The 21,420-nt window shown below is 44.9% G+C and overlaps 1 protein-coding gene across 2 annotated transcripts in view; it reads right to left on the minus strand.

Annotated features, from left to right (window-relative positions):
- Nucleotides 1-15,558: 15,558 nt before the first annotated feature.
- Nucleotides 15,559-21,420, minus strand: part of LOC121277404 (protein WWC2-like) — a 251,113-nt gene continuing 245,251 nt past the window's right edge. For both annotated transcript variants that reach the window (XM_041186832.1, XM_041186831.1), the window contains exon 23: nucleotides 15,559-20,018. In XM_041186832.1, the coding sequence (XP_041042766.1) occupies nucleotides 19,952-20,018 (67 nt within the window). In that variant the 3' untranslated portion in view covers nucleotides 15,559-19,951. The remainder of the gene's footprint in view (nucleotides 20,019-21,420) is intronic.

Below are 21,420 nucleotides of genomic sequence, written 5' to 3' on the forward strand. Positions count from 1 at the left end.
CACTGGTGGGGGCGAGAGATGGGAGGAGAGGCCTCCTGGCGGAGCTGAGGGGAATCGCAGGGAGAGGCCCCCTGGCGGAGCTGAGGGGAATTGCAGGGAGAGGCCTCCTGGCGGAGCTGAGGGGAATCGCAGGGAGAGCCCTCCCCACCGCCCCCCCCGGCGGAGCTGAGGGGAATTGCAGGGAGAGGCCCCGCCCCCTCCTGGCGGAGCTGAGGGGAATCGCAGGGAGAGGCCTCCTGGCGGAGCTGAGGGGAATCGCAGGGAGAGGCCTCCTGGCGGAGCTGAGGGGAATCGCAGGGAGAGGCCCCCTGGCGGAGCTGAGGGGGGACAGGCCCCCTGGCGGAGCTGAATGGGAAGAGGCCTCCTGGTGGAGCTGAGGGGAACTGCAGGGAAAGGCCCCCTGGCGGAGCTGAGGGGGGGAGAAGCCTCCTGGCAGAGCTGAGTGGGGAGAGGCCTCCTGGTGGAGCTGAGGGGAACTGCAGGGAGAGGCCCCCTAGTGGAGCTGAGGGGGTGAGAGGCCTCCTGGCAGAGCTGAGGGGGGGAGTGGCCCCTGGCAGAGCTGAGGGGAATCGCAGGGATGGAGGGACTGTATGGATTTTAGCAAGGTTTTTTTAAGGTCCCACTGGCAATCTGGCCACCAAAGTAAAGGCCTATGGGATCCAAGACATAGTGGCAACTTGGATCTAAAATTGGCACAGAGCACGAAGCGAAGTGTAACGGTTGAGGTGTGTCTTTGTGATTGGGAGTTTCTTTCCTGATTGGGAGGTTCTTTCCAGTAGCATTCCAGAGGGCTTGATGCTACTTTCACTTCTTCAATGTAACATACCAATCGTACACAAGGATTGGTGAAACAATAATGTGGATTCTTTCCTTGAAGATAAGACTATATACATATAATGTTCGATGGGAAGCTGTGAGGCACATATCTGACCTCAACAGCTGTTGTTTACTGATTGACTACAGGTCATGGGACTAGTATATCAGTGCATGTCTCAGTGGTAATAATGATTGACAGCAGTTTGAGACATGCCCTCTTAAAGTAAATGCACATCATATCACAACACGTGGTATTGGTCCCTTTTTGTGGTTTATATCAATGATTTGGACTTAAATATAGGTGGTATGATTAAGAAATTTTCAAACAATACAAAAATTGGCCAAGTGGTTGATAATGAAGAAGAAGGCTGCAGATTACAGGAGATATCAGCTGGGTGGAATAGTGGAAAATAGAATTCAATCTGGAGAAGTATTAAGCATTTGAGGAAGACTAACAAGGCAAGGAAATACAATCAATGGCAGGATACAGAGAAATGTAGAGGAACAAGGGGCCATGGAGTGTGTGCCCATTGATCCCTGAAGGTGACTGGACAGATAGATAAAGTGGTCAAGATGTAAAATGGAATACTTGCCCCTTTATTAGCTGTGACATAGGATATAAGAGCAGGGGGATATGCTGGAACTGTATAAAACACGAGTGAGACCACAGCTGGAGTACTGCATGCATTTTTTGTCGCCATACTTTGGGAAAGATGTGATTGCGCTGGAGACAGCAGAGGATATTTACAAGGATGTTGCTTGGGCTAGACAGGTTTATTTATGAAGAATGATGAGATAGGCTAGGGTTGTTTTCTTTGGAACAGAGGAGGCTGAGGGGAGTTGCAGTGTATAAAATTGAGGGGTCTAAATGGAGTGGATAGAAAGGCCCAATACACCTTGGTTGAGGGGTCCACTACAAAGGGCATAGATTTAGTGTAAGAGATAGGAGGTTTTGGGGGTTTGAGAGGAATTTCATTTCACTTCGGGAGTGGTGGAGATCCGGAAGGATGGTAGAGGCAGAAACCCTCATGATATTTAAAAAATACTTGGATATGCACTTGAAGTGCTGTAACCCACAAGGATATGGACCAAGAGATAGAAAGTGGGATTAGGCTGGATGGTTACTTGTTGGCCAGCGCAAACACAATGGGCTGAATAGCCTCCTTCTGAGTTATAAAACTCTATGAGCAATTCTATAGTACAGCTTGTGAGCTTGGAAAGTGCTGTTGAAGGAGAATTGGTGAGTTGCTGCAGTGCATCTTTTAGATGGTATACCTGCTACCACTGTAGTGCAAGAATGAATGAATGTGGTAGATGGGGTACCAATCAAATGGGCTACATTTTCATGGATGGTGTCAAGTTTCAAGTGTGTAGTTGGAGATGTATTCATCCAAATGAGTGGAGGGTGTTCCTTCATACTCCTGACTTGTGCCTTGTAGATGGCGGACAGGCTTTGGGGAGTCAGGAACTGAGCTACTTTCCACAGAATTCCTAGCCTCTACTCTTATAGCCACGTTATTTACATAGCTGGTCCAGTTAAGTTTCTGGTCAATGGTAACTCACAAGATGTTGATGGTAGGTGATGCAATAGGTTTCAGAACGCTGAAATCAATTGCTAAACATTAGTACAAAACTATCCCTAATTTGACAATAACTGCCATTCCTTAATAAGAGGAAATGGCAAGGATAACATTCAATGACATATCAGTAGGGGTACTCTTCTGAAGGTGGAGTGAATAGGAGAGGGGGCTTTATTCTGCAGTTGGCTGTGCCATACCTGACCTAGGAAGAGCTTGATGTTGGCACTGAGTGCTGAACTGAGAAATTGTTCCAAATTTAAATTCTTTAATAAGCAAAAAAACTTACAAGACAGAGGAGATATTCATCTCATCAATACTGGACATTGCAGAAATACATATTATTGCTTTTCACTTATATATATGCCAACATACGATCTAGGAATAGGAGTAGGTCACTTGGCCCCTCAAGCCTGCTTCACCATTCAGTAAGATCATGGCTGATCTGATTGTAACCTCAACTCCACATTCCCGCCTACTGCCAGAAGCCTTTCACCCCCTTGTTAATCAAGAATTTATCTAGCTCTGCCTTAAAAATATCCAGACTCTGCTTCCACTGCCTTTTGAGGAAGAGAGTTCCAAAGACTCATGACCCTTTGAGAGAAAAAAAATTCTCCTCATTTCTGTCTTAAATGAGTGACCCCGTATTTTTAAACTATTACCTCTAGTTCTAGATTCTCCCACAAGAGGAAACATCTTCTCCACTTCCACCCTGTCAAGGCCCCTCAGGATCTTAATGGTTTCAGTCAAGTTGCCCCTTACTCTTCTAAACTCCAGCAGATACAAGCCTAACTTGTCCAGCCTTTCCTCATAAGACAATCTGCCCATTCCTCACACTAGTCTAGTAAATCTTCCCTGAACTGCTTCCAAAGTATTTACATCTTTCCTTAAATAAAGGGACCAGTACTGTATGCAGGGGGAGGTGGTGGTGTAGAGATATTGTCACTGGTGATCCAGAGACACAGGGTAATGCTCTGGGGACTCAGGTTCAAATCTGGAATGGTGGAATTTGAATTCAATACAAAACTGAAATTAAAAGTTTAATGATGATCATAAAACCATTGTCAATTGCCATCAAAACCCATGTAGTTCAGTAATGTCCTTTAGGGAAGGAAATCTGATGTCCTTAGCTGGTCTGGTCTACATAACCCACATCCCATGAACAAATTTAAAAAAACACCAGATGTGGTCTCAACAGTACCCTGTACAACTGAAGCATAACCACCCTACTTTTGTAATCTATTCTCCTCACAGTAAACAATAACATTCTATTAGCTTTCATAATTACTTGCTGTACCTGCATGCTTGACTCCAGATCCCTCTGAATCTCAGAGCTCTATAGACTCTCAACATTTAGATAATATGCTTTTTTATCCTTCCTGCCAAAATGGACAATTTCACATTTGCCCACATTATAGTCCATTCACCAGATCTTTACCCACTCACTTATGACACTTTGTAGCATCCTGCATAGAAGATTGGCTGGCTGGCAGAAAACAGAGAGTATGCATAAATGGGTCTTTTTCTGATTGGCAGGATATGACAAGTGGAAGCCGTAAGGGTCTGTGCTGGGGCCTCAGCTTTTTACAATTTACACAAATGACTTAGATGAGGGGAGTGATGGCATGGTAGCTTTTTGCAGATGACATGAAGATAGGTAGTAAAATATGTTGTGAAGAGGATGTAAGGAGGTTACAGATGGACATTGATAGGTTGAATGAGTGGGTAAAGATCTGGCAATTGGAATATTATGTGGGAAAATGTGAAGTTGTTCAATTTGGTAGGAAGAATAAAAAGGCAGAGTATTACTTAAACAGAGAACAACTGCAGAATTCTGAGGTGCAGAGGGATCTAGGTGTTCTAGTACATGAGTCACAAAAAGCTAGTATGCAGGTACAGCAAGTAATTAAGAAGGCTATAATGCTATCCTTTATTACGAGAGGAATTGAACATAAAATTAAGGAGTTAATGACTCATTTATACAGGGCATTGATGTCACCACATTTTGAACACTGTGTGCAGTTTTGGTCTTCTTATTTAAGGATGTAAATGCATTGGAGGCGGTTCAGAGAAAGATTACTAGATTGATACCTGGAGTGAGTGGGTTGTCTTATGAGGAAAGGTTGGTCAGACCAAGCTTGTTTCTGATGGAGTTTAGAAAAGTGAGGGGTGATTTGATTGAAGTATATAAGATCTTGAGCAGTCTTGACAAGGTGGACATGGAAAGGATGTTTCCTCTTGTGGGTGAGTCCAGAACCAAGGGTCACTGTTTTAAAATTAGGGGTCACCCTTTTAGGACAGAGATGAGGAGATTTTTTTTCTCTCAGAGGGTTGTGCAACTTTGGAACTCTCTGCCTCAGAAGGTGGAGACAGAGTCATTGAATATTTTTAAGGTGGAGGTAGATAGATTCTTGTTAGGCAAGGGAATCAAAGGTTATCGGGGGCGGATGGGAATGTGGAAATCGAAATCCAAGCAGATCAGCCATGATCTTATTGAACGGTGGAGCAGGCTTGAGGGGCCGAATGTCCTACTCCTACTCCTATTTCTTATGTTCTCAAGTCCTCTTCACAACTTACTTTCCTACCTATCGTTGTGTCATCAGCAAATTTAGTAACCATACCTTCAGTTCCTTCATCCAAGTCATTTAATTCAATTGTGAAAAGTTGAGGCTCCAACACTGATCCCTATTGGACACTCGTGACATCCTGCCAACCAGAAAAAGACCCATTTATGGTCACCCCATGTTTCCTGTTACCTGGTAAATCTTCTACAAATGCCAAATGTGACCTCCAACACCATGAGCTTTTATTTTCCACAATAACCTTTGATGTGGCACCTTATCAAATGCCTTCTGGAAACCCAAGTAAGTGCATCCATTGGTTCCCTCTTATCCACAGCACATGTGACTCCTGCAAAGAACTCCAATAAATTGGTAAAACATGATTTCCCTTATACAAAACCATGTTGGGTGGAATTTTCCATTTATGAGACTAAGTGCTGTTAGGAAATAGGGATAGTTTAAGTAAGTTAAATTTGTATTTGTGGGGGTTAGGAATGAGTTTTAGCTTTAATGTTTATGTTTGATATGTATTTCTGTATCTGTGTATTAAGAAAGGTCAAATTGAGTTTTAGTTTCACTTTTAAAAAGTGCCTGCATTTCTAATGAGAGTTTTACAACATGAGCTAAGGTAAACAAACAAGGGTGGAAGAGTTAGACACAGAGATAAAAACAAAAAACTGCAGATGCTGGAAATCCAAAACAAAAACAGAAATACCTGGAAAAACTCAGCAGGTCTGGCAGCATCGGCGGAGAAGAGCAAAGTTGATGTTTCGAGTCCTCATGACCCTTCAACAGAACTGTTCTGTTGAAGGATCATGAGGACTCGAAACGTCAACTTTGCTCTTCTGCGCCGATGCTGCCAGACCTGCTGAGTTTTTCCAGGTATTTCTGTTTTTGTTTTGGAAGAATTAGACTGTTGCCTAACAACAGGGATCCAGAGATGCAGGTCCCTCCCACAGACACACACACAAAAAAATAAAGAAACAGCAGTTTTAAGTTCAGTTTGAAGCCAAGACCCCAGAGAGGCTGGACACTGGGAGAGGGAACTGCAGATTTCCCAAAAGAACCAAAAGGTCCCGAAGCCAAAGGAGTGAGACAGAAACAGGAGACAGAACCAAGCAGAGGTCCTAGTCAAAGGAAGGACAGGAACCTGGTAAAGGTCCTGTTAATGAAGTTAAGAGTGAGGGGCAGAGAAAAAGGCTCCTAGCTTCAGATTTAAAGAGACAAAGGCTGCACAAAGCAGATTTAAAGCGAGAACAGTTTGCAAGAGGTAAGAAGGTCTAAAGAGACGGCTGAAGGCCTGTAACTCTTTGCTCTGGGCATGTGAAGCAGTGGTACTGTTGACGGCTGAGTCGGTGAGAGGGAGTGTGTGGAAGGCAGCTTGAATGCATGTGGTGACCCAGGGCAGAGGAACATCAGAAGGAGAGTTCCAAACCCTGGATGTGAACCCTTGCAGAAGGTGTCTGAGAGAAAGTGTCGGTTTGGGAGAAGATTCCAAGATGAGGAGATTGGAGATTGGAAACCTTCGTGTGAAAGTTGGAGTGCAGTGAGACCGGTTGGCTCATGGTGTGACAGGCATCTGGGTTGAGGAGCGATCCATAGCATCTGGTTGAGGTGGCATTTGTCACTTGGTTTCAGATTGTAGCATGTCTGACCACAGGGTGCCTACTGGGACATTAGAGTGTAAGATAGCTTTTGTAACTTGCATTATCTTCACAAATCTGTGTGCACCTGTAAAGGTATAGTTGTGGATGAAGCAGTATTGTAACATAGTTCATCTCTTCTTGTTTAATGAATGTTTTATTCTTTTGTTAAAAGTTCATCAGCTTACTCCTGTGACTCTGTTCAGTAGCCACTCTCCACATATCTAAACAAGCAATTAAAAGTTGGGATCTATCAAGCTGGGTTCCACTTTGGGGTCAGGCTTGTCCAGGGGTAATCTCAGCTGGAATCATAACAGTGCAGTTTCGGCAGCACCCACCTCGTTGGCCAGAATGGCGGGAACTCGTGCCAAGTCCACGTTTGGAGGGTCATTAATTATGCACAGGCGAGTATTGGGCCGAATTACCTGGTGGGTCGGAAGCTGATTTGTCCGCCCGCTGTCAGCTGGAGGGGTCGAAGGTCCAGGTGCCATATATAAATGCCAGCCCAACACACAACCTCACTCTCTCCAGCCCGCCTGTCTTCCGGACACCTGCAGAAATGTATTGCAGCCAGAAGAAGAAGGCCGAGAGCCTCAAGAAGAAGGCAGCACCCCACTTCACCCACCCGGCCCTCCAGGCCTTGATCAGAGCAGTGCCGGTTCACAGGCAAGTCCTGTATCCCAGCAGCCTCCCCTCTCCGGCCTGGGAGGCCATCGCAGAGCAGGTCAGCACAGCTGCCATCCAGTGCAGGAAGAGGATGAAATGATCTCATCCGCACCACCAAGCCATCCTTCAACTCCCTTCAATATCAAACTCTCTTCATGGCATCATGCACTCAAATGGCTTCAGGGTCCCACACGACCATTAGTGAGGGATTCATATCAACATTCATTCTCTCACCAAGACTTTCACATCGCCACAATCCCATCTGTCATGTTGCTCACACTCCATCCTCTGGCCCTCCTAGGGAGGGCTCACCACACACAGGGGACATGCATCTCACCCAACCTTTGCTCCATCCTTTCTCATCACCTGCCTTTCTTTCTTCTTCACACAGGACAAGCTAGCCCACAACAAGCGTGACAGATCGCAGACTGGGGGAGGGATGGCCGACATCATTGCCCTCACTGAGTTAGAGGAGGCTGCAGCCGAGCTGGCTGGGGAGGACAGGGATCACTCCTGTGGGGAAGGGGAGATCGGCCTCCCCAACCAACCCAGTACGGATCACAACTCCATTACCTCACCAAATCCTGACATTCACAATGAGTCACATGTAGTCTTATCCAGCTCATGCCCATTAACTGAAACTCTATTTTCAAGGCACCAGCAGATTGAGACCGTCAAGCCAGTTGAGCACCAGTGTGAACCCCTCACGATGCCCAAAGAGGAAGCTCTGGAGGAACCACCATAGCACTCACATGCACCTCCACCAACTCAGGGACACATACATCAGTGGGGCACAGCTGTAGATAAGGGTCCGGCTCACTTTCTGGAGAATATCTCACTGATACATCCCTGCAGCAGTTGGAGGCAGGGACAACCAAGGTGTCCGGCACTCGGCGTGCTGCGGGAGACCAGTCACCCACTCATTATGAGTCAGCTGTTGAGCCTGTGGAAACAGCTGCCAACTCAATGCTGGAGATGCAAATCAGGCAGCAGAGCATCAGGCAGAGATTTGACAGTCTGTCAACAGACTAGAGCAATGGAGGAGTCCGTCCGTGTTCTCTCTGATCTCATGGCTCCGACATGCGAGAGCCTCAAGGTCACCATAGGAAGGCAGGTGACCACCATGGAGACCTTGTCCAGTGGGTCTTGCCAGATTTGCGCTCGGCCCTGCAGTCCTTGGCCGCACACCTTGGTGGGCACCATCAAGATGTAGGCAACATGGAGACATGGCACCTTGACCTCCTTCCAGGTGCACCATCTCCTGCAGGAGTTATGGTGGGGCCCTTGGGCACCCACAGGGAGGATGAGGGTCAGCCAGACACCCCAGGGTCCTTCTCTGAGGACACTCCAAGATTGTGCAGCCACTTACAGCCCCTTATGCTTATGGCCTCATCCATGCCAGCTTCTCAGGCTGCTAAAGGGCGCTTCTGCCCCTGAGCAGGTGACCCTTGTAAGGCCGGGGCCCTCTAGGCGATGGGCCACCAGAGGACGCCCATCAAGGTCATAGAAACATAGAAAATAGGAGCAGGAGTAGGGTATTCGGCCCTTTGAGCCTGTTCCACCATTCAATATGATCATGGTTGATCCTCTATCTCAATGCCATACTCCCGCACTCTCTCCATACCCCTTGATGCCTTTAAAGTACAGAAATCTATATATTTCCTTCTTGAATATATCCAGTGACTTGGCTTCCACAGCCTTTTGTGGTAGAGAGTTCCATAGTTTCACCACCCTCTGGGTGAAGACGTTTCAGGATGTAGCAGTCAGCAGGCTGTCTTCACCTCTGCTGTGCATGTCAGGGCTGCACCCTGGCATAGGGCCAGAGTTAGGAAAGTTAAGAAAAATTGATATCACTTTTGGGTCACGGGTATGCTATACATGTAAAGAAATTGCACTTTTGTGAATATATTTGATGGTTACATGAGTGTTTTGGGCAGCTGAAGGCGGTTGTGATTTTGATCTTTGGACTCCTCTTATTTCGAGGTTTAGCCTTCCTCCCACTCGGTGATAGGGTCTCACTGTGAGATTCACATTCCTGTGATGTCAACCTCAGTTGAACTAGTCTCCGCACCCTTGTTTGGTGCCAGGGAGATGTATTTGAATCTTTATTAAAGTGTGTGACCTAAGTGTTTCTAAACCTTATTCCTTAAGGAATGCCATTGAGTGAGGGCAGCTCATTAGCATTAATACTCTAGCAGCATTTGTGTCTCCTCAGCGGTAGCGGCAGAAGACAAGACATGCACAGGAGGAGGAGATCCCTAGGCATGTCCACACCTCAGTCGCAGCGGTGTTTGCATTATTAGATGGCAGCGAAGCCGGTGAATCTCGCAGCCTGGCTATCTTCATCCAGAGCAAACCTGACATAATGATGGGCCTTCCTGTAAAGGGCATCTGTGAGCTCCATTGTGCATTGATGTGCTGCAGACTGAGAGATGCCTCACAGGTCCCTGGAAAGACCCAGAGGCAAAGAAATTGAGTGCTGTGGTCACCTTCAAAACTCCTGGCAGGGGATACCCTCGAACTCCACGTGGCGTCAGGTCTTCACAAAGAATGTGGCAAATGTGATGTACCAGAGCTTGGGACAAGCACAGACATGCTTCTACAATAAACCCCAGGTCTGGCGAGTATCCACTGTTAACAAAAACAGAATTACCTGGAAAAACTCAGCAGGTCTGGCAGCATCGGCGGAGAAGAAAAGAGTTGACGTTTCAAGTCCTCATGACCCTTCGACAGAACTTGAGTTCGAGTCCAAGAAAGAGTTGAAATATAAGCTGGTTTAAGGTGTGTGTGGGGGGGGCGGAGAGATAGAGAGAGAGAGAGAGGTGGAGGGGGGGGTGTGGTTTAGGGACAAACAAGCAGTGATAGAAGCAGATCATCAAAAGATGTCAACGACAATAGTACAACAGAACACATAGGTGTTAAAGTTAAAGTTGGTGATATTATCTAAACGAATGTGCTAATTAAGAATGGATGGTAGGGCACTCAAGGTATAGCTCTGGTGGGGGTGTTTTTTTTATTTATTTATTTTTTTTATAATGGAAATAGGTGGGAAAAGGAAAATCTTTATAATTTATTGGAAAAAAAAGGAAGGGGGAAACAGAAAGGGGGTGGGGATGGGGGAGGGAGCTCACGACCTAAAGTTGTTGAATTCAATATTCAGTCCGGAAGGCTGTAAAGTGCCTAGTCGGAAGATGAGGTGTTGTTCCTCCAGTTTGCATTGGGCTTCACCGGAACAATGCAGCAAGCCAAGGACAGACATGTGGGCAAGAGAGCAGGGTGGAGTGTTGAAATGGCAAGCGACAGGGAGGTTTGGGTCATTCTTGCGGACAGACCGCAGGTGTTCTGCAAAGCGGTCGCCCAGTTTACGTTTGGTCTCTCCAATGTAGAGGAGACCACATTGGGAGCAACGAATGCAGTAGACTAAGTTGGGGGAAATGCAAGTGAAATGCTGCTTCACTTGAAAGGAGTGTTTGGGTCCTTGGACGGTGAGGAGAGAGGAAGTGAAGGGGCAGGTGTTGCATCTTTTGCGTGGGCATGGGGTGGTGCCATAGGAGGGGGTTGAGGAGTAGGGGGTGATGGAGGAGTGGACCAGGGTGTCCTGGAGGGAGCGATCCCTACGGAATGCCGATAAGGGGGGTGAAGGGAAGATGTGTTTGGTAGTGGCATCATGCTGGAGTTGGCGGAAATGCCGGAGGATGATCCTTTGAATGCGGAGGCTGGTGGGGTGATAAGTGAAGACAAGGGGGATCCTATCATGTTTCTGGGAGGGAGGACAAGGCGTGAGGGCGGATGCGCGGGAGATGGGCCGGACACGGTTGAGGGCCCTGTCAACGACTGTGGATGGAAAACCTTGGTTAAGGAAGAAGGAGGACATGTCAGAGGAACTGTTTTTGAAGGTAGCATCATCGGAACAGATGCGACGGAGGCGAAGGAACTGAGAGAATGGGATGGAGTCCTTACAGGAAGCGGGGTGTGAGGAGCTGTAGTCGAGATAGCTGTGGGAGTCGGTGGGTTTGTAATGGATATTGGTGGACAGTCTATCACCAGAGATTGAGACAGAGAGCTCAAGGAAGGGAAGGGAAGTGTCAGAGATGGACCACGTGAAAATGATGGAGGGGTGAAGATTGGAAGCAAAATTAATAAATTTTTCCAAGTCCCGACGAGAGCATGAAGCGGCACCGAAGTAATCATCGATGTACCGGAGAAAGAGTTGTGGAAGGGGGCCGGAGTAGGACTGCAACAAGGAATGTTCCACATACCCCATAAAGAGACAGGCATAGCTGGGGCCCATGCGGGTACCCATAGCCACACCTTTTATTTGGAGGAAGTGAGAGGAGTTGAAGGAGAAATTGTTCAGCGTGAGAACAAGTTCAGCCAGACGGAGGAGAGTAGTGGTGGATGGGGATTGTTCGGGCCTCTGTTCGAGGAAGAAGCTAAGGGCCCTCAGACCATCCTGGTGGGGGATGGAGGTGTAGAGGGATTGGACGTCCATGGTGAAGAGGAAGCGGTTGGGGCCAGGGAACTGGAAATTGTTGATGTGACGTAAGGTGTCAGAGGAATCACGGATATAGGTGGGAAGGGACTGGACAAGGGAGAGAGAAGGGAGTCAAGACAACGAGAAATGAGTTCTGTGGGGCAGGAGCAAGCTGAGACGATCGGTCTACCGGGGCAGTTCTGTTTGTGGATTTTGGGTAGGAGATAGAAGCGGGCCGTCCGAGGTTGGGCGACTATCAGGTTGGAAGCTGTGGGAGGGTGATCCCCAGAGGAGATGAGGTCAGTGACAGTCCCGGAAACAATGGCTTGATGTTCAGTGGTGGGGTCATGGTCCAGGGAGAGGTAGGAGGAAGTGTCTGCGAGTTGACGCTCAGCCTCCGCGAGGTAGAGGTCAGTGCGCCAGAGTATCCACTGTTGTCTGGGTCTCTCCTCCTGACCCTCCTGTTCAGGCTGTGGCTCCACTTGACCATGTTCCTCCTGCTGGAGTTGCATTCAGAGCTGCCTTCACTTCCTCCATTGCATTAGGACTCTGACAAAGGCAGCATTGCGCCCTGGATCCATATGTGATTTTGCCTTCTCTCTGAAAGGAAACATTGAAGACATTAATGATTCAAGGGGCAGGAAAGTGAAGCTCAGAAGATGAAATGGTCAGAAACTGTAAGGGTTCATGGCTTTTCCTGCTCTACTTGCATGATGGCTGATGCCTTCTTGTCCCTGAGACACTAGCACATACATCGAGGTGGACCAAGATGGCATCGCAGTTATGTAACATCTTGAGCCCTGCATAGGATGTTAAAGTTTTATTGAGATAAGTGACCCAACATGGCTCTGTGCTCCAATCTTTGATGTTGCATATTAATGACCAGTTTTTTTCTAATTCATTTACGGAATGTGGTCATCACTGGCTAGGCCAGCATTTACTGCCCATCCCTAATTGCCCTTGAGAAGGAGGTGGTGAGCTGTCTTCTTGAATCGCTGCAGTCCATGTGGTTTTGGTACACCCACAGTGCTGTTAGGGAGAGAATTCCAGGATTCTGACCCAGCGGCAGTGAAGGAATAGCAAAATATTCCCAGGTCAGGATGGTGAGTGGCTTGGAGGGGAATTTCCAGGTGGTGGTGTTCCCATGTGTCTGCTGCCCTTGTCCTTCTAGATGATAGTGGTCATGGGTTTGGAAGGTGCTGCCTAAGGAGCCTTGGTTAGTTTCTGCAGTGCATCTTGTAGATAGTACACACTGCTGCTACTGTGTGTTGGTGGTGGAGGGAGTGAATGTTTATGGATATGGTGCTAATCAAGCGGACTGCTTTGTCCTGTACGGTGTCAAGCTTCCTGAGTATTGTTGGAGCTGCACTCATCCAGGCACACTCCTGAACTCTGCCTTGGAGATGGTGAACAGGCTTTGTGGAGTCAGGAGGTGAGTTACTCGTCGCAGCCTCTGACCTGCTCTTGTAGCTATTGTATTTATATGGCTAATCCAGTTCAGTTTCTGGTCAATGGTAACCCCCAGGATTTTGATGGTTGGAAATTCATCAATGGTAATGCCATTGAATGTCAAGCTGGAGTGGTTAGATTCTCTCCTGTTTGAGATGGCCGTTGCCTGGTATTTGTGTGGCATGAATGTTACTTGCCACGTGTCAGCCCAAGCCTGGCTTTTGTCCAGGTCTTGCTGTATTTGGATATGGACTGCTTCAGTATCTAAGGAATCGTGAATGGTCTGAAAATTGTGCAATCGTCAGCAAACATCCCCACTTCTGACCTTATGATGGAAGGAAGGCCATTGATGAAGCAGCTGAAGATGGTTGTGACTGGGCTCCTACCCTGAGGAACTCTTGCTGTGATGTCCTGGAACTGAGATGATTGAACTCCAACCACCACAACATGGTCAATGAGTGGATGCTCTTTGGCTCGTTAGGAGTGTCAAATCTGGCTGGCAGGTAACAGGCCTTTATTGATGGAATGCCATTTATGATCCAGCTGTGCCTCCTTCACTATTGCCTGCACACCCAAATTCTAAATTCCTATGTGTTACTCTTGAGATGCAGTGACTGTGATGTTTCACCACTGAGTTCTGAGTAGCCCTTTAACAGTGCTAATGAAGCCATTGGCTTTCATCGCAAGGTCTTCCTCCTTTTTTTCTAAGCAGACTCCTGTTCACTCCTGTGGCAATAAGAAGTTAGAGGATGACCCCAGAAAGGCTTCCTCATGTTGGCCCTTCTCCCTCACTGCCATTCCACAGCCTTCCTCCATGCTGCCCCCCTCGTGTTTGTCCTTCCCGCTCACTGCCGTTCCACAGCCTTCCCTGTCCATTGCCCACCCGTGTTCATCGACCCCACCCTCACCCCACAGCCCACCCTTGGTTGAAGTGCTAGTTTCTGAAAGTGGGGGCCTGCATGAGTACCACAGCACAGTGGTGTTCTTTGGCAAAATGTAGGCAAAGAGCAGGAGCAGCCCAAACTTACAGCCTCAGCAGTGTGGCGTTCATTGCAACAAGACTGGCACAGCGCTATGACAGGTAGGCCATGTATGTTGCACTCACTTCGAAGTTACCAGCGAACTGAGGTCCGACTTGTGCACACCACCACTTTTCAAACGGGTTTAAGGCCGACGTAATTTCCTGCTGGAAGATTGGAAGAAATGACAAGATTCCAGTGAGCAGCTGTTTTAATGAGCATTCATGAGATGTTAATGAGTGCAAATGGATTCACGCCACTAGTTGGCAGGATAACCGACCTGCCATAAACCCGCCTTTGGGAGAATTGCAAACTGTTTTTACGCCTGCGGACTTCTGACTTTTTACCTGCCACTGGATTCTCCGCTCCCACCCTCCACGAAATCTGCCAGTCGTATGGGAAAGTTCCATCTGTTGACTCTGTCTGATTCCCTTGACTTTTTCTAAGTGTCCTGCTATAGTATCCTTAATAATACCTTTTAACATTTTCCCTATGACAGGTTTTAGGCTAACTGGCCTATAGTTTCCTGCTTTCTGTCTCCCTCCCTTTTTGAATAGAGGAGCTACATTTGCTATTTTCCAATCTAATTGAACCTTCCCAGAATTCAGGGAGTTTTGGAAAATTAAAACCAATGCATCAACTATCTAACTAGCCACTTCTTTCCACACCCTACGATGAAGTCCATCAGGACTCGGGGATTTGTCAGCCCGCAGCTCCAACAATTTGCTCAATAATGCTTCCTTGGTGATTGTAATTTTCCTGAGTCCCTCCCTCCCTTCCATTTCCCGATTTACTTGTGTATATACACCACACCCGCTCCCGCCCAGCTCGCCCAACACAGGTAAGTTTCTGGCCCATGTTTCTCTTTATGGGAGTGACTAGAACTAGCACACATAGTTTAAAAATAAGGGGTCTCCCACTTAAGACAGAGTGGAGGAGAAAGATTTTCTTGCAGGGGGTTATAGTCTGTCCAATTCTCATCCCCAGGGAGCAGTGGAGGCTGGGTCATTGAATACATTGAAAGCTGAGTTAGATAGATTCTCGACTGACAAGTGAGTCAAAGGGTATAGGGGTATACAGGAGAGTAGAGTTACAATCCGATCAGCCATGATCTTATCAAATGACGGAGCAGGCTCAAGGGGCCTACTCCTAACTCGTATGTCACCCATTCCACAGTATTTCAATGCAAGTTTTACAAGCCCACTCCTATTTTATTGTTTCATGTTTTAAAATCATATTAGAGATAGTTTCATTTTTTTTTAAAAGCAAAATTGAAATACACTATTTTCTGAAAACTGAAAAGCCCGGTGACAAAAGGAATTTCCCATCCAAAAAAAGACAAACATTTTCTTCCTTCAAAAATTGTTTTTTTTTAATCAATCACTGAAACATGTGGAAAAGTGCATAGACCACAATACTCAACATGATGGTTTATTTGTACACTACAGGAGATCTAAAATTAGAATGAAAACCATAATCTGAGGGAAACATGTTCGGCTAGCTAGTTCAGTTCTGAGCATTTGAGGACAAATGTGTTCTCTCAATTTCCAAAAAAACGGTTGGAATTAAGACCCCAAGAAACATTTCAGGTACCATCTTTGATAAGACTATGTTGTTCGATTAAACACTTGTGGCTGCATAAGTCACATTTTTATATTCATTTTAATGGTATTCAATATGAAAGATAAAATATCCTTATAAAGTTTTTTTCTTCATTTTTATACAGAAAAAAATCACAGCGGAAGATTCAGTAAAGTCAGTTGTAGTCATTAGCACTCCATTGATTAGTATGGTTTACCATGGTGCACCTACATTTATATATTACATTAGTGTGTAAAATGCAGGAAATAAATTAATACTTCTATAGATGTATAGAAAGATTAAGAAATTTTTTGTATAAAATTGTGTCATAGCAAAAAATAAGATATAAATGTCAAGAACAAATTTGACTTCAGTGATTTCCTTATTGAATATCTACTATGATAACAGCTGCCACACGTTTTCTGATGGAAACAGCCTACTTCACAAGTTAAACCTTAATTTCAAATGCAAAAACCTGACTTCTTCAATGTTAACAATTCAAGACTAATAATAAGGCCTTTAATGAATGAACCATTACATCCTATAAAATGCTGACAGAAGAGTGTCTTGAAGACTCACAATTCCAGCCTGAAACTTTATTTATTTGTGCAGAGATCCCACCCTGTACTGCTTTGAAAAATACAAAGCACATTCTAAAAGTGGCAAGATAGTAACTGCTAACCCATTGAATTGCTTTCCTCATTTCCAATATTCTGTGAATATATTTAGCTGTTCCTACAAAAATAACTCTAAACATCAGAATATACCAACTGCAGTCTTAAAAAGAATGGAAAAAATGTCCAGAACTGAACTACACAGAACAAAACATAAATAAGACTGTAATAAATAAACAGGAGGCTTAAAAGGCACAATTCTAAGAATATCACTGTAAATACTTCATTTTTTACATATCAGACATACACATGCAAGCTGAAACAGTATCCTTCATTACTTCATTTAGCTCCACATTAAATAGTCAAAGAATTTCCAGCTTAATGTTGACCTTTTAAGATGTTAGTGGCACACCTTCTAGTAGTCAAATACAAGTGAAGATAGAAGAAAACAAGGGTGTCCTTGCAGTAAAAGTACTGTCAACATGGGAGAGGAGAGTAATACTATGTGAAAGAAGATGGCACACATCCAAAGGAAAAGCATTTTATTTTCGGGCACCATCTTCCCAGAAACATAAGGTAACCTGAAACATGAGTGAACACCATGAGAGACACAAGTATGCCTTGCCACGTTTCAATTCATGCCTCCAGTGCTATCCAGCTGGTATTTGCCAACAGAAGTTAAATGTCCAGTTCTTTTTCTTCAGAAATACCATAGTCAAGAGCAGGACATCACTATTTCGTCATTAATTCATGCCCAAGTCTTTTTTCCTTCCTGAATTAATTTATATACCCGATTAGACACTAGAAAAGATTCACAGTGGGTGGTCAAGACTACTGCAAACCATTGTTGAAGTAGAAGAAGATCGAAGGGCATGACATAAGAGATGGAGAGTGATATTAGGCTAGTTGGCTCGTGTGGAATAAAATACCGTCATAGACTTGTCAGGCCAAATGACCTGTTTCTGTGCTGTAAGATTTCATGATTAAACAGTATGTTTGACTTGTTAACAATTTAATAGAAAGAACATGGCACTTAACAAGGTATTTGCAGAATACTTGACCGCCACCCCCACCCCCCCAAATAAATCCTACATTCAGACACTGGGATACCTTTAGCTCTTGTTTAGAAAGTTATAGCTTTGACAGCTTTTTTTGCCTGATGCTGCTTGTTTATCAGTACACATCCTCTGTTTCCACCCCATCCCCCGCAAATGACCGCCACCTGCCCAACCCCAATGGGGGAAGAGGTGCTCTGGTGACTTTGTGTAGCAACATTATCAATATATTCTAGAAGAATATGCTTACAACTTCATGCTACATAATGACCAGGTAAGATGAAACTACAACAATCCATTTTTGGTTGTTTTTTAACCCTATTTTGTTCAGTAAGGTATGTAGTTAAAATATTATACATATAACCTAAAAAAAAAGGATGATCAGAGGATAAAGCTCTTAGTTCCTTGCATTACAGTGATGTACTGTTTGTACCACTGGACTATCAATCCTGAAGTCACGATTTTAGATTCTGCTGCAACCAGTTTTGGAACTGGATTCAGTGATCTGACTAACACCAGAAAAATTCCCACGAAGGCTGTCAGATTGTTGTAAAAATCCAAATGATAACTAATGTCCTTCAGGAAAAGGGAGCCTGCCACTCTTACCTGGTCTGGCCCACATGGGCCTCTAGACCCACTCTGGATAATTGACTTTTAATGGCCTAGCAAGACACTCAGTTGTACAAACAATAGCTTTTGGAAAGGCCATAAATGTGGCCTCATCAGTGTTGTCTGCATCACAAGAGCAAACCTTTTGAAAAGTTAGGATTGTTCATGGAAGCTGCTGTTCAACTGCATCCTTGGACATTTTTTATTCTACATATTATTTTGCCTGTAATGCCATTTGGTTTATATTTTACTTACATTTATTCAGAAATGTACTTAAGAAAAATGGGGTGTGAGGGAGTTTAATTCCTTTCTTCACACCTATCAATTTTCTTTGCTCCTCCCTGAAGCCACTGATTTGTACCATGGTATGGTACCCACCTGAACAGGAAGCTCTGCCCAACTGGTTATGTGTCAACCTAGGCCGTGAGTGTTGGCAGATCATTTGATGATGTTGAAAGGGGAGCTGCATCCAACCTCATTCAAATCCACTCATGTACTCTTTCCAGTTAGTCGGGATTCACAGGATAGCAATCAAGATTGGGATTCCTGTTTTATGTTTCCCTGCCTCTCTACCTGGTGACTTTGTGTAGCAACATTGTCAATATATTCTAGAAGAATATGCTTACAACTTCATGCTACATAATGACCAGGTAAGATGAAACTACCTGCAAATGCCGGTCTGGGAGAGATTAACTCATTTGGCACAGGTTGGGAATAGAATCTGGGGTCTTCCAGGTCTGTGTGGCCTAGTTCCATGGACTTATAGAATTAATAAAGGATCTGTGTATTTTAAAGGTAGAATGCCCTTGTTTTGGGGAGTTTCCAGGAACGGCTCTAAAAAAAACAAACTTTCAGAAAAAAAAATGTATCACATATTTTAAGCTGGCATGTTAGAGATCCTACCTCAACCAATGCAATTAAAATCCCCAATTGCGTTAGTAATATTCATCGCTGGAAGTTTATGAAAAAACCAGCCCTGCAGATATTCTCCAATCAAAAGTACATAGTTGAAAATCTCCAAACTAAAAGCAGTACTTAAAGGGTGAAATGATTAATTTTGCTTTTGTGAAAGGAAGAGCAGTAGCAGCAGCGGCAGCAGCACACATTCACAAGGTCACAGAGGTGTGATGTTGCCTCCAACTCCAGAGAACAAAAACAACTGAGATTGATCAATGGAAAATACTGTAAAGTTCACATAAGAAGGAGTTTTAGGCTCAGCACCAACAAGGCCATTCCACCCTGTGCAGGGGTGAGAACAGAAATATGGGGGTGGGGGGGGGATTTGTTTGGGGAAGGGATGGGAGGAGGAGGAAAAAAAAAACCTTGAGGCATAGCTGGGAGGTGAATACAGTGCAAGCACTGGTCTCAAAAAAATGTCGTCACAGAATCAAGAAGAACACACATCAAAAAAAAACCCCAACAGCTTCACACCCCTTGTACAAAAATATTCCGTGGCTCACAGCCACAATCACAGTCTGATCTTATGCAAACATTGACAAAGAATACAATATCTTCTGTTGAACAGGAGAGGTGTGGTGGGAGAGGGTGGGGGTGTGGGGATGTTTTCTTCTAAAATGCAGCGCTGTTCAACAGAATACATTTTTCTGAACTGCTACCATTCCTGTATCCCATCTTTACAAAATAAAAGCAAACCAAAAAATACATACAAACTGTACAAAATTAGCATGACTGCTTCAGAGTTACACTACTTTAGTTTTTCTCTGACAAAAAAATGTTTTTTTTTACATACAAGGATATTCAATTACAATTATTTTACAAAGACGTTATTATCTATATTGCCAGAATGTTTGAAAAGATTTTAGCCAGCTAACTATCAAAATCTGCTAAAATGCTGAAAAGTACTTTGTAATCTACATGATAGACTAATTATACATCATCAGCAGGTAGTGATGGGATGCTGATCTTTGCTCTGGTGAAAAACGCCATCTTCTCCCTGCAATGAACAGATAAAACCATTGGTTAGTTTGCGCTGTTCATTATTTTTTTTTCCCTTTTTTTTTTGCTTGCCCCACCATGACTCAGTGGTAACACTTCTGTCTTTGAGTCAGTTCAAGTCAAACCCCAGAGACTTGAGCACATAATCCAGCCAGGCGCGATGTGTGCAAGGTCCCTGATGGTAAGTCCCGACTTCTGCATGTCACACTTGTCAAGATGTGATCCGCACTGGCGCGCTTTCCTGCCGACGTGGGCAATAAACTTGACGTGGGGGATGCTTCCGGTGAGCTGGGCTTATCATGATATGCAGGTGTTATTAAAATGAAGTTCCCTACGTGCGGCAGTGGTAAACGCAGCCCACCATGGAGTGGACGTTTGCAAACTGGTTTCATTATGTAGTGAAACCGATTTTTGGCCTTCCCGCCATATTGTTTGCTCGCGCCCGCCATGACGCTCGATGCCAATGTGCACGGAAAATTCTGCCTTGAGCAGAAATTGGGCTCAGGTCTGACTAACTCAACACCAGATGAGAATTGAACCAGGAAATGTCTAGTCTGTATAATGTACTGTTAGACAGACTATCCAGTTGGCCATCAGAGACACTAAATGGGCTTTTATATAGATGCTGAAGCTCTGGAGATCAGTTTTGAAACAGAGACTTGTGAGAATTGCATGACCCCTTTTAATTTTCTAAAGCACCACCAATGATTGTTCATCCTGTTACCGGGTCAATAGGAAGAAGGAGCATGTTTTTCATTGTCTCCAGCGCCCACTGCGGGAACTCAAATGCTGTTTGTGGAAGCCCTAGGAAACACGAGGTCAGGGAAGGCAAGGCTTTTTCTTGCCCATTTTCTGATTTCTCCAGACACAGGAAGAGGAACCTCTACCCTCTTTATCTCTCCATAGTGCAAGAGATGTAATGCCACTGGCTGTAAATGCAAACAGCTTTTGCATTACTAGCCAGAGTGGCCCTTCCTCTGACATCAGGAAGATCCAATGTAAGAAACTTAAAAGATGGATCCCTAGCAGCAGTTGTTTCAGTGTTACACTTAACGCATTGAATTATTTGATATTGATTATAATCAATTATATTGATTAATGCCCTATGACTGAATTCCAGAGCACTATGGTCCATTGTAAAATTAACACTTACGTCACATAAGTGCAAATGACCATCTCAAACAAGAGAGAATCTAACCATCTCCCCTGGACATTCCACAGCTTCACCACCGCTGAATCCCCTACCATCAACATCTTGGGAGTTACCATTGACCAGCCATATAAATACTGTGGCTACAAGAGTAGGTCAGAATGACTCACCTCCTGACTCCTAAAAGCCTTTCCACCATCTACAAGGCTTAAGTCAGGAGCGTGATGGAATACTCTCCATTTATTCTTCT

Source organism: Carcharodon carcharias, chromosome 4, assembly GCF_017639515.1.
Source record: "Carcharodon carcharias isolate sCarCar2 chromosome 4, sCarCar2.pri, whole genome shotgun sequence".
NCBI classification, from domain to species: domain Eukaryota; kingdom Metazoa; phylum Chordata; class Chondrichthyes; order Lamniformes; family Lamnidae; genus Carcharodon; species Carcharodon carcharias.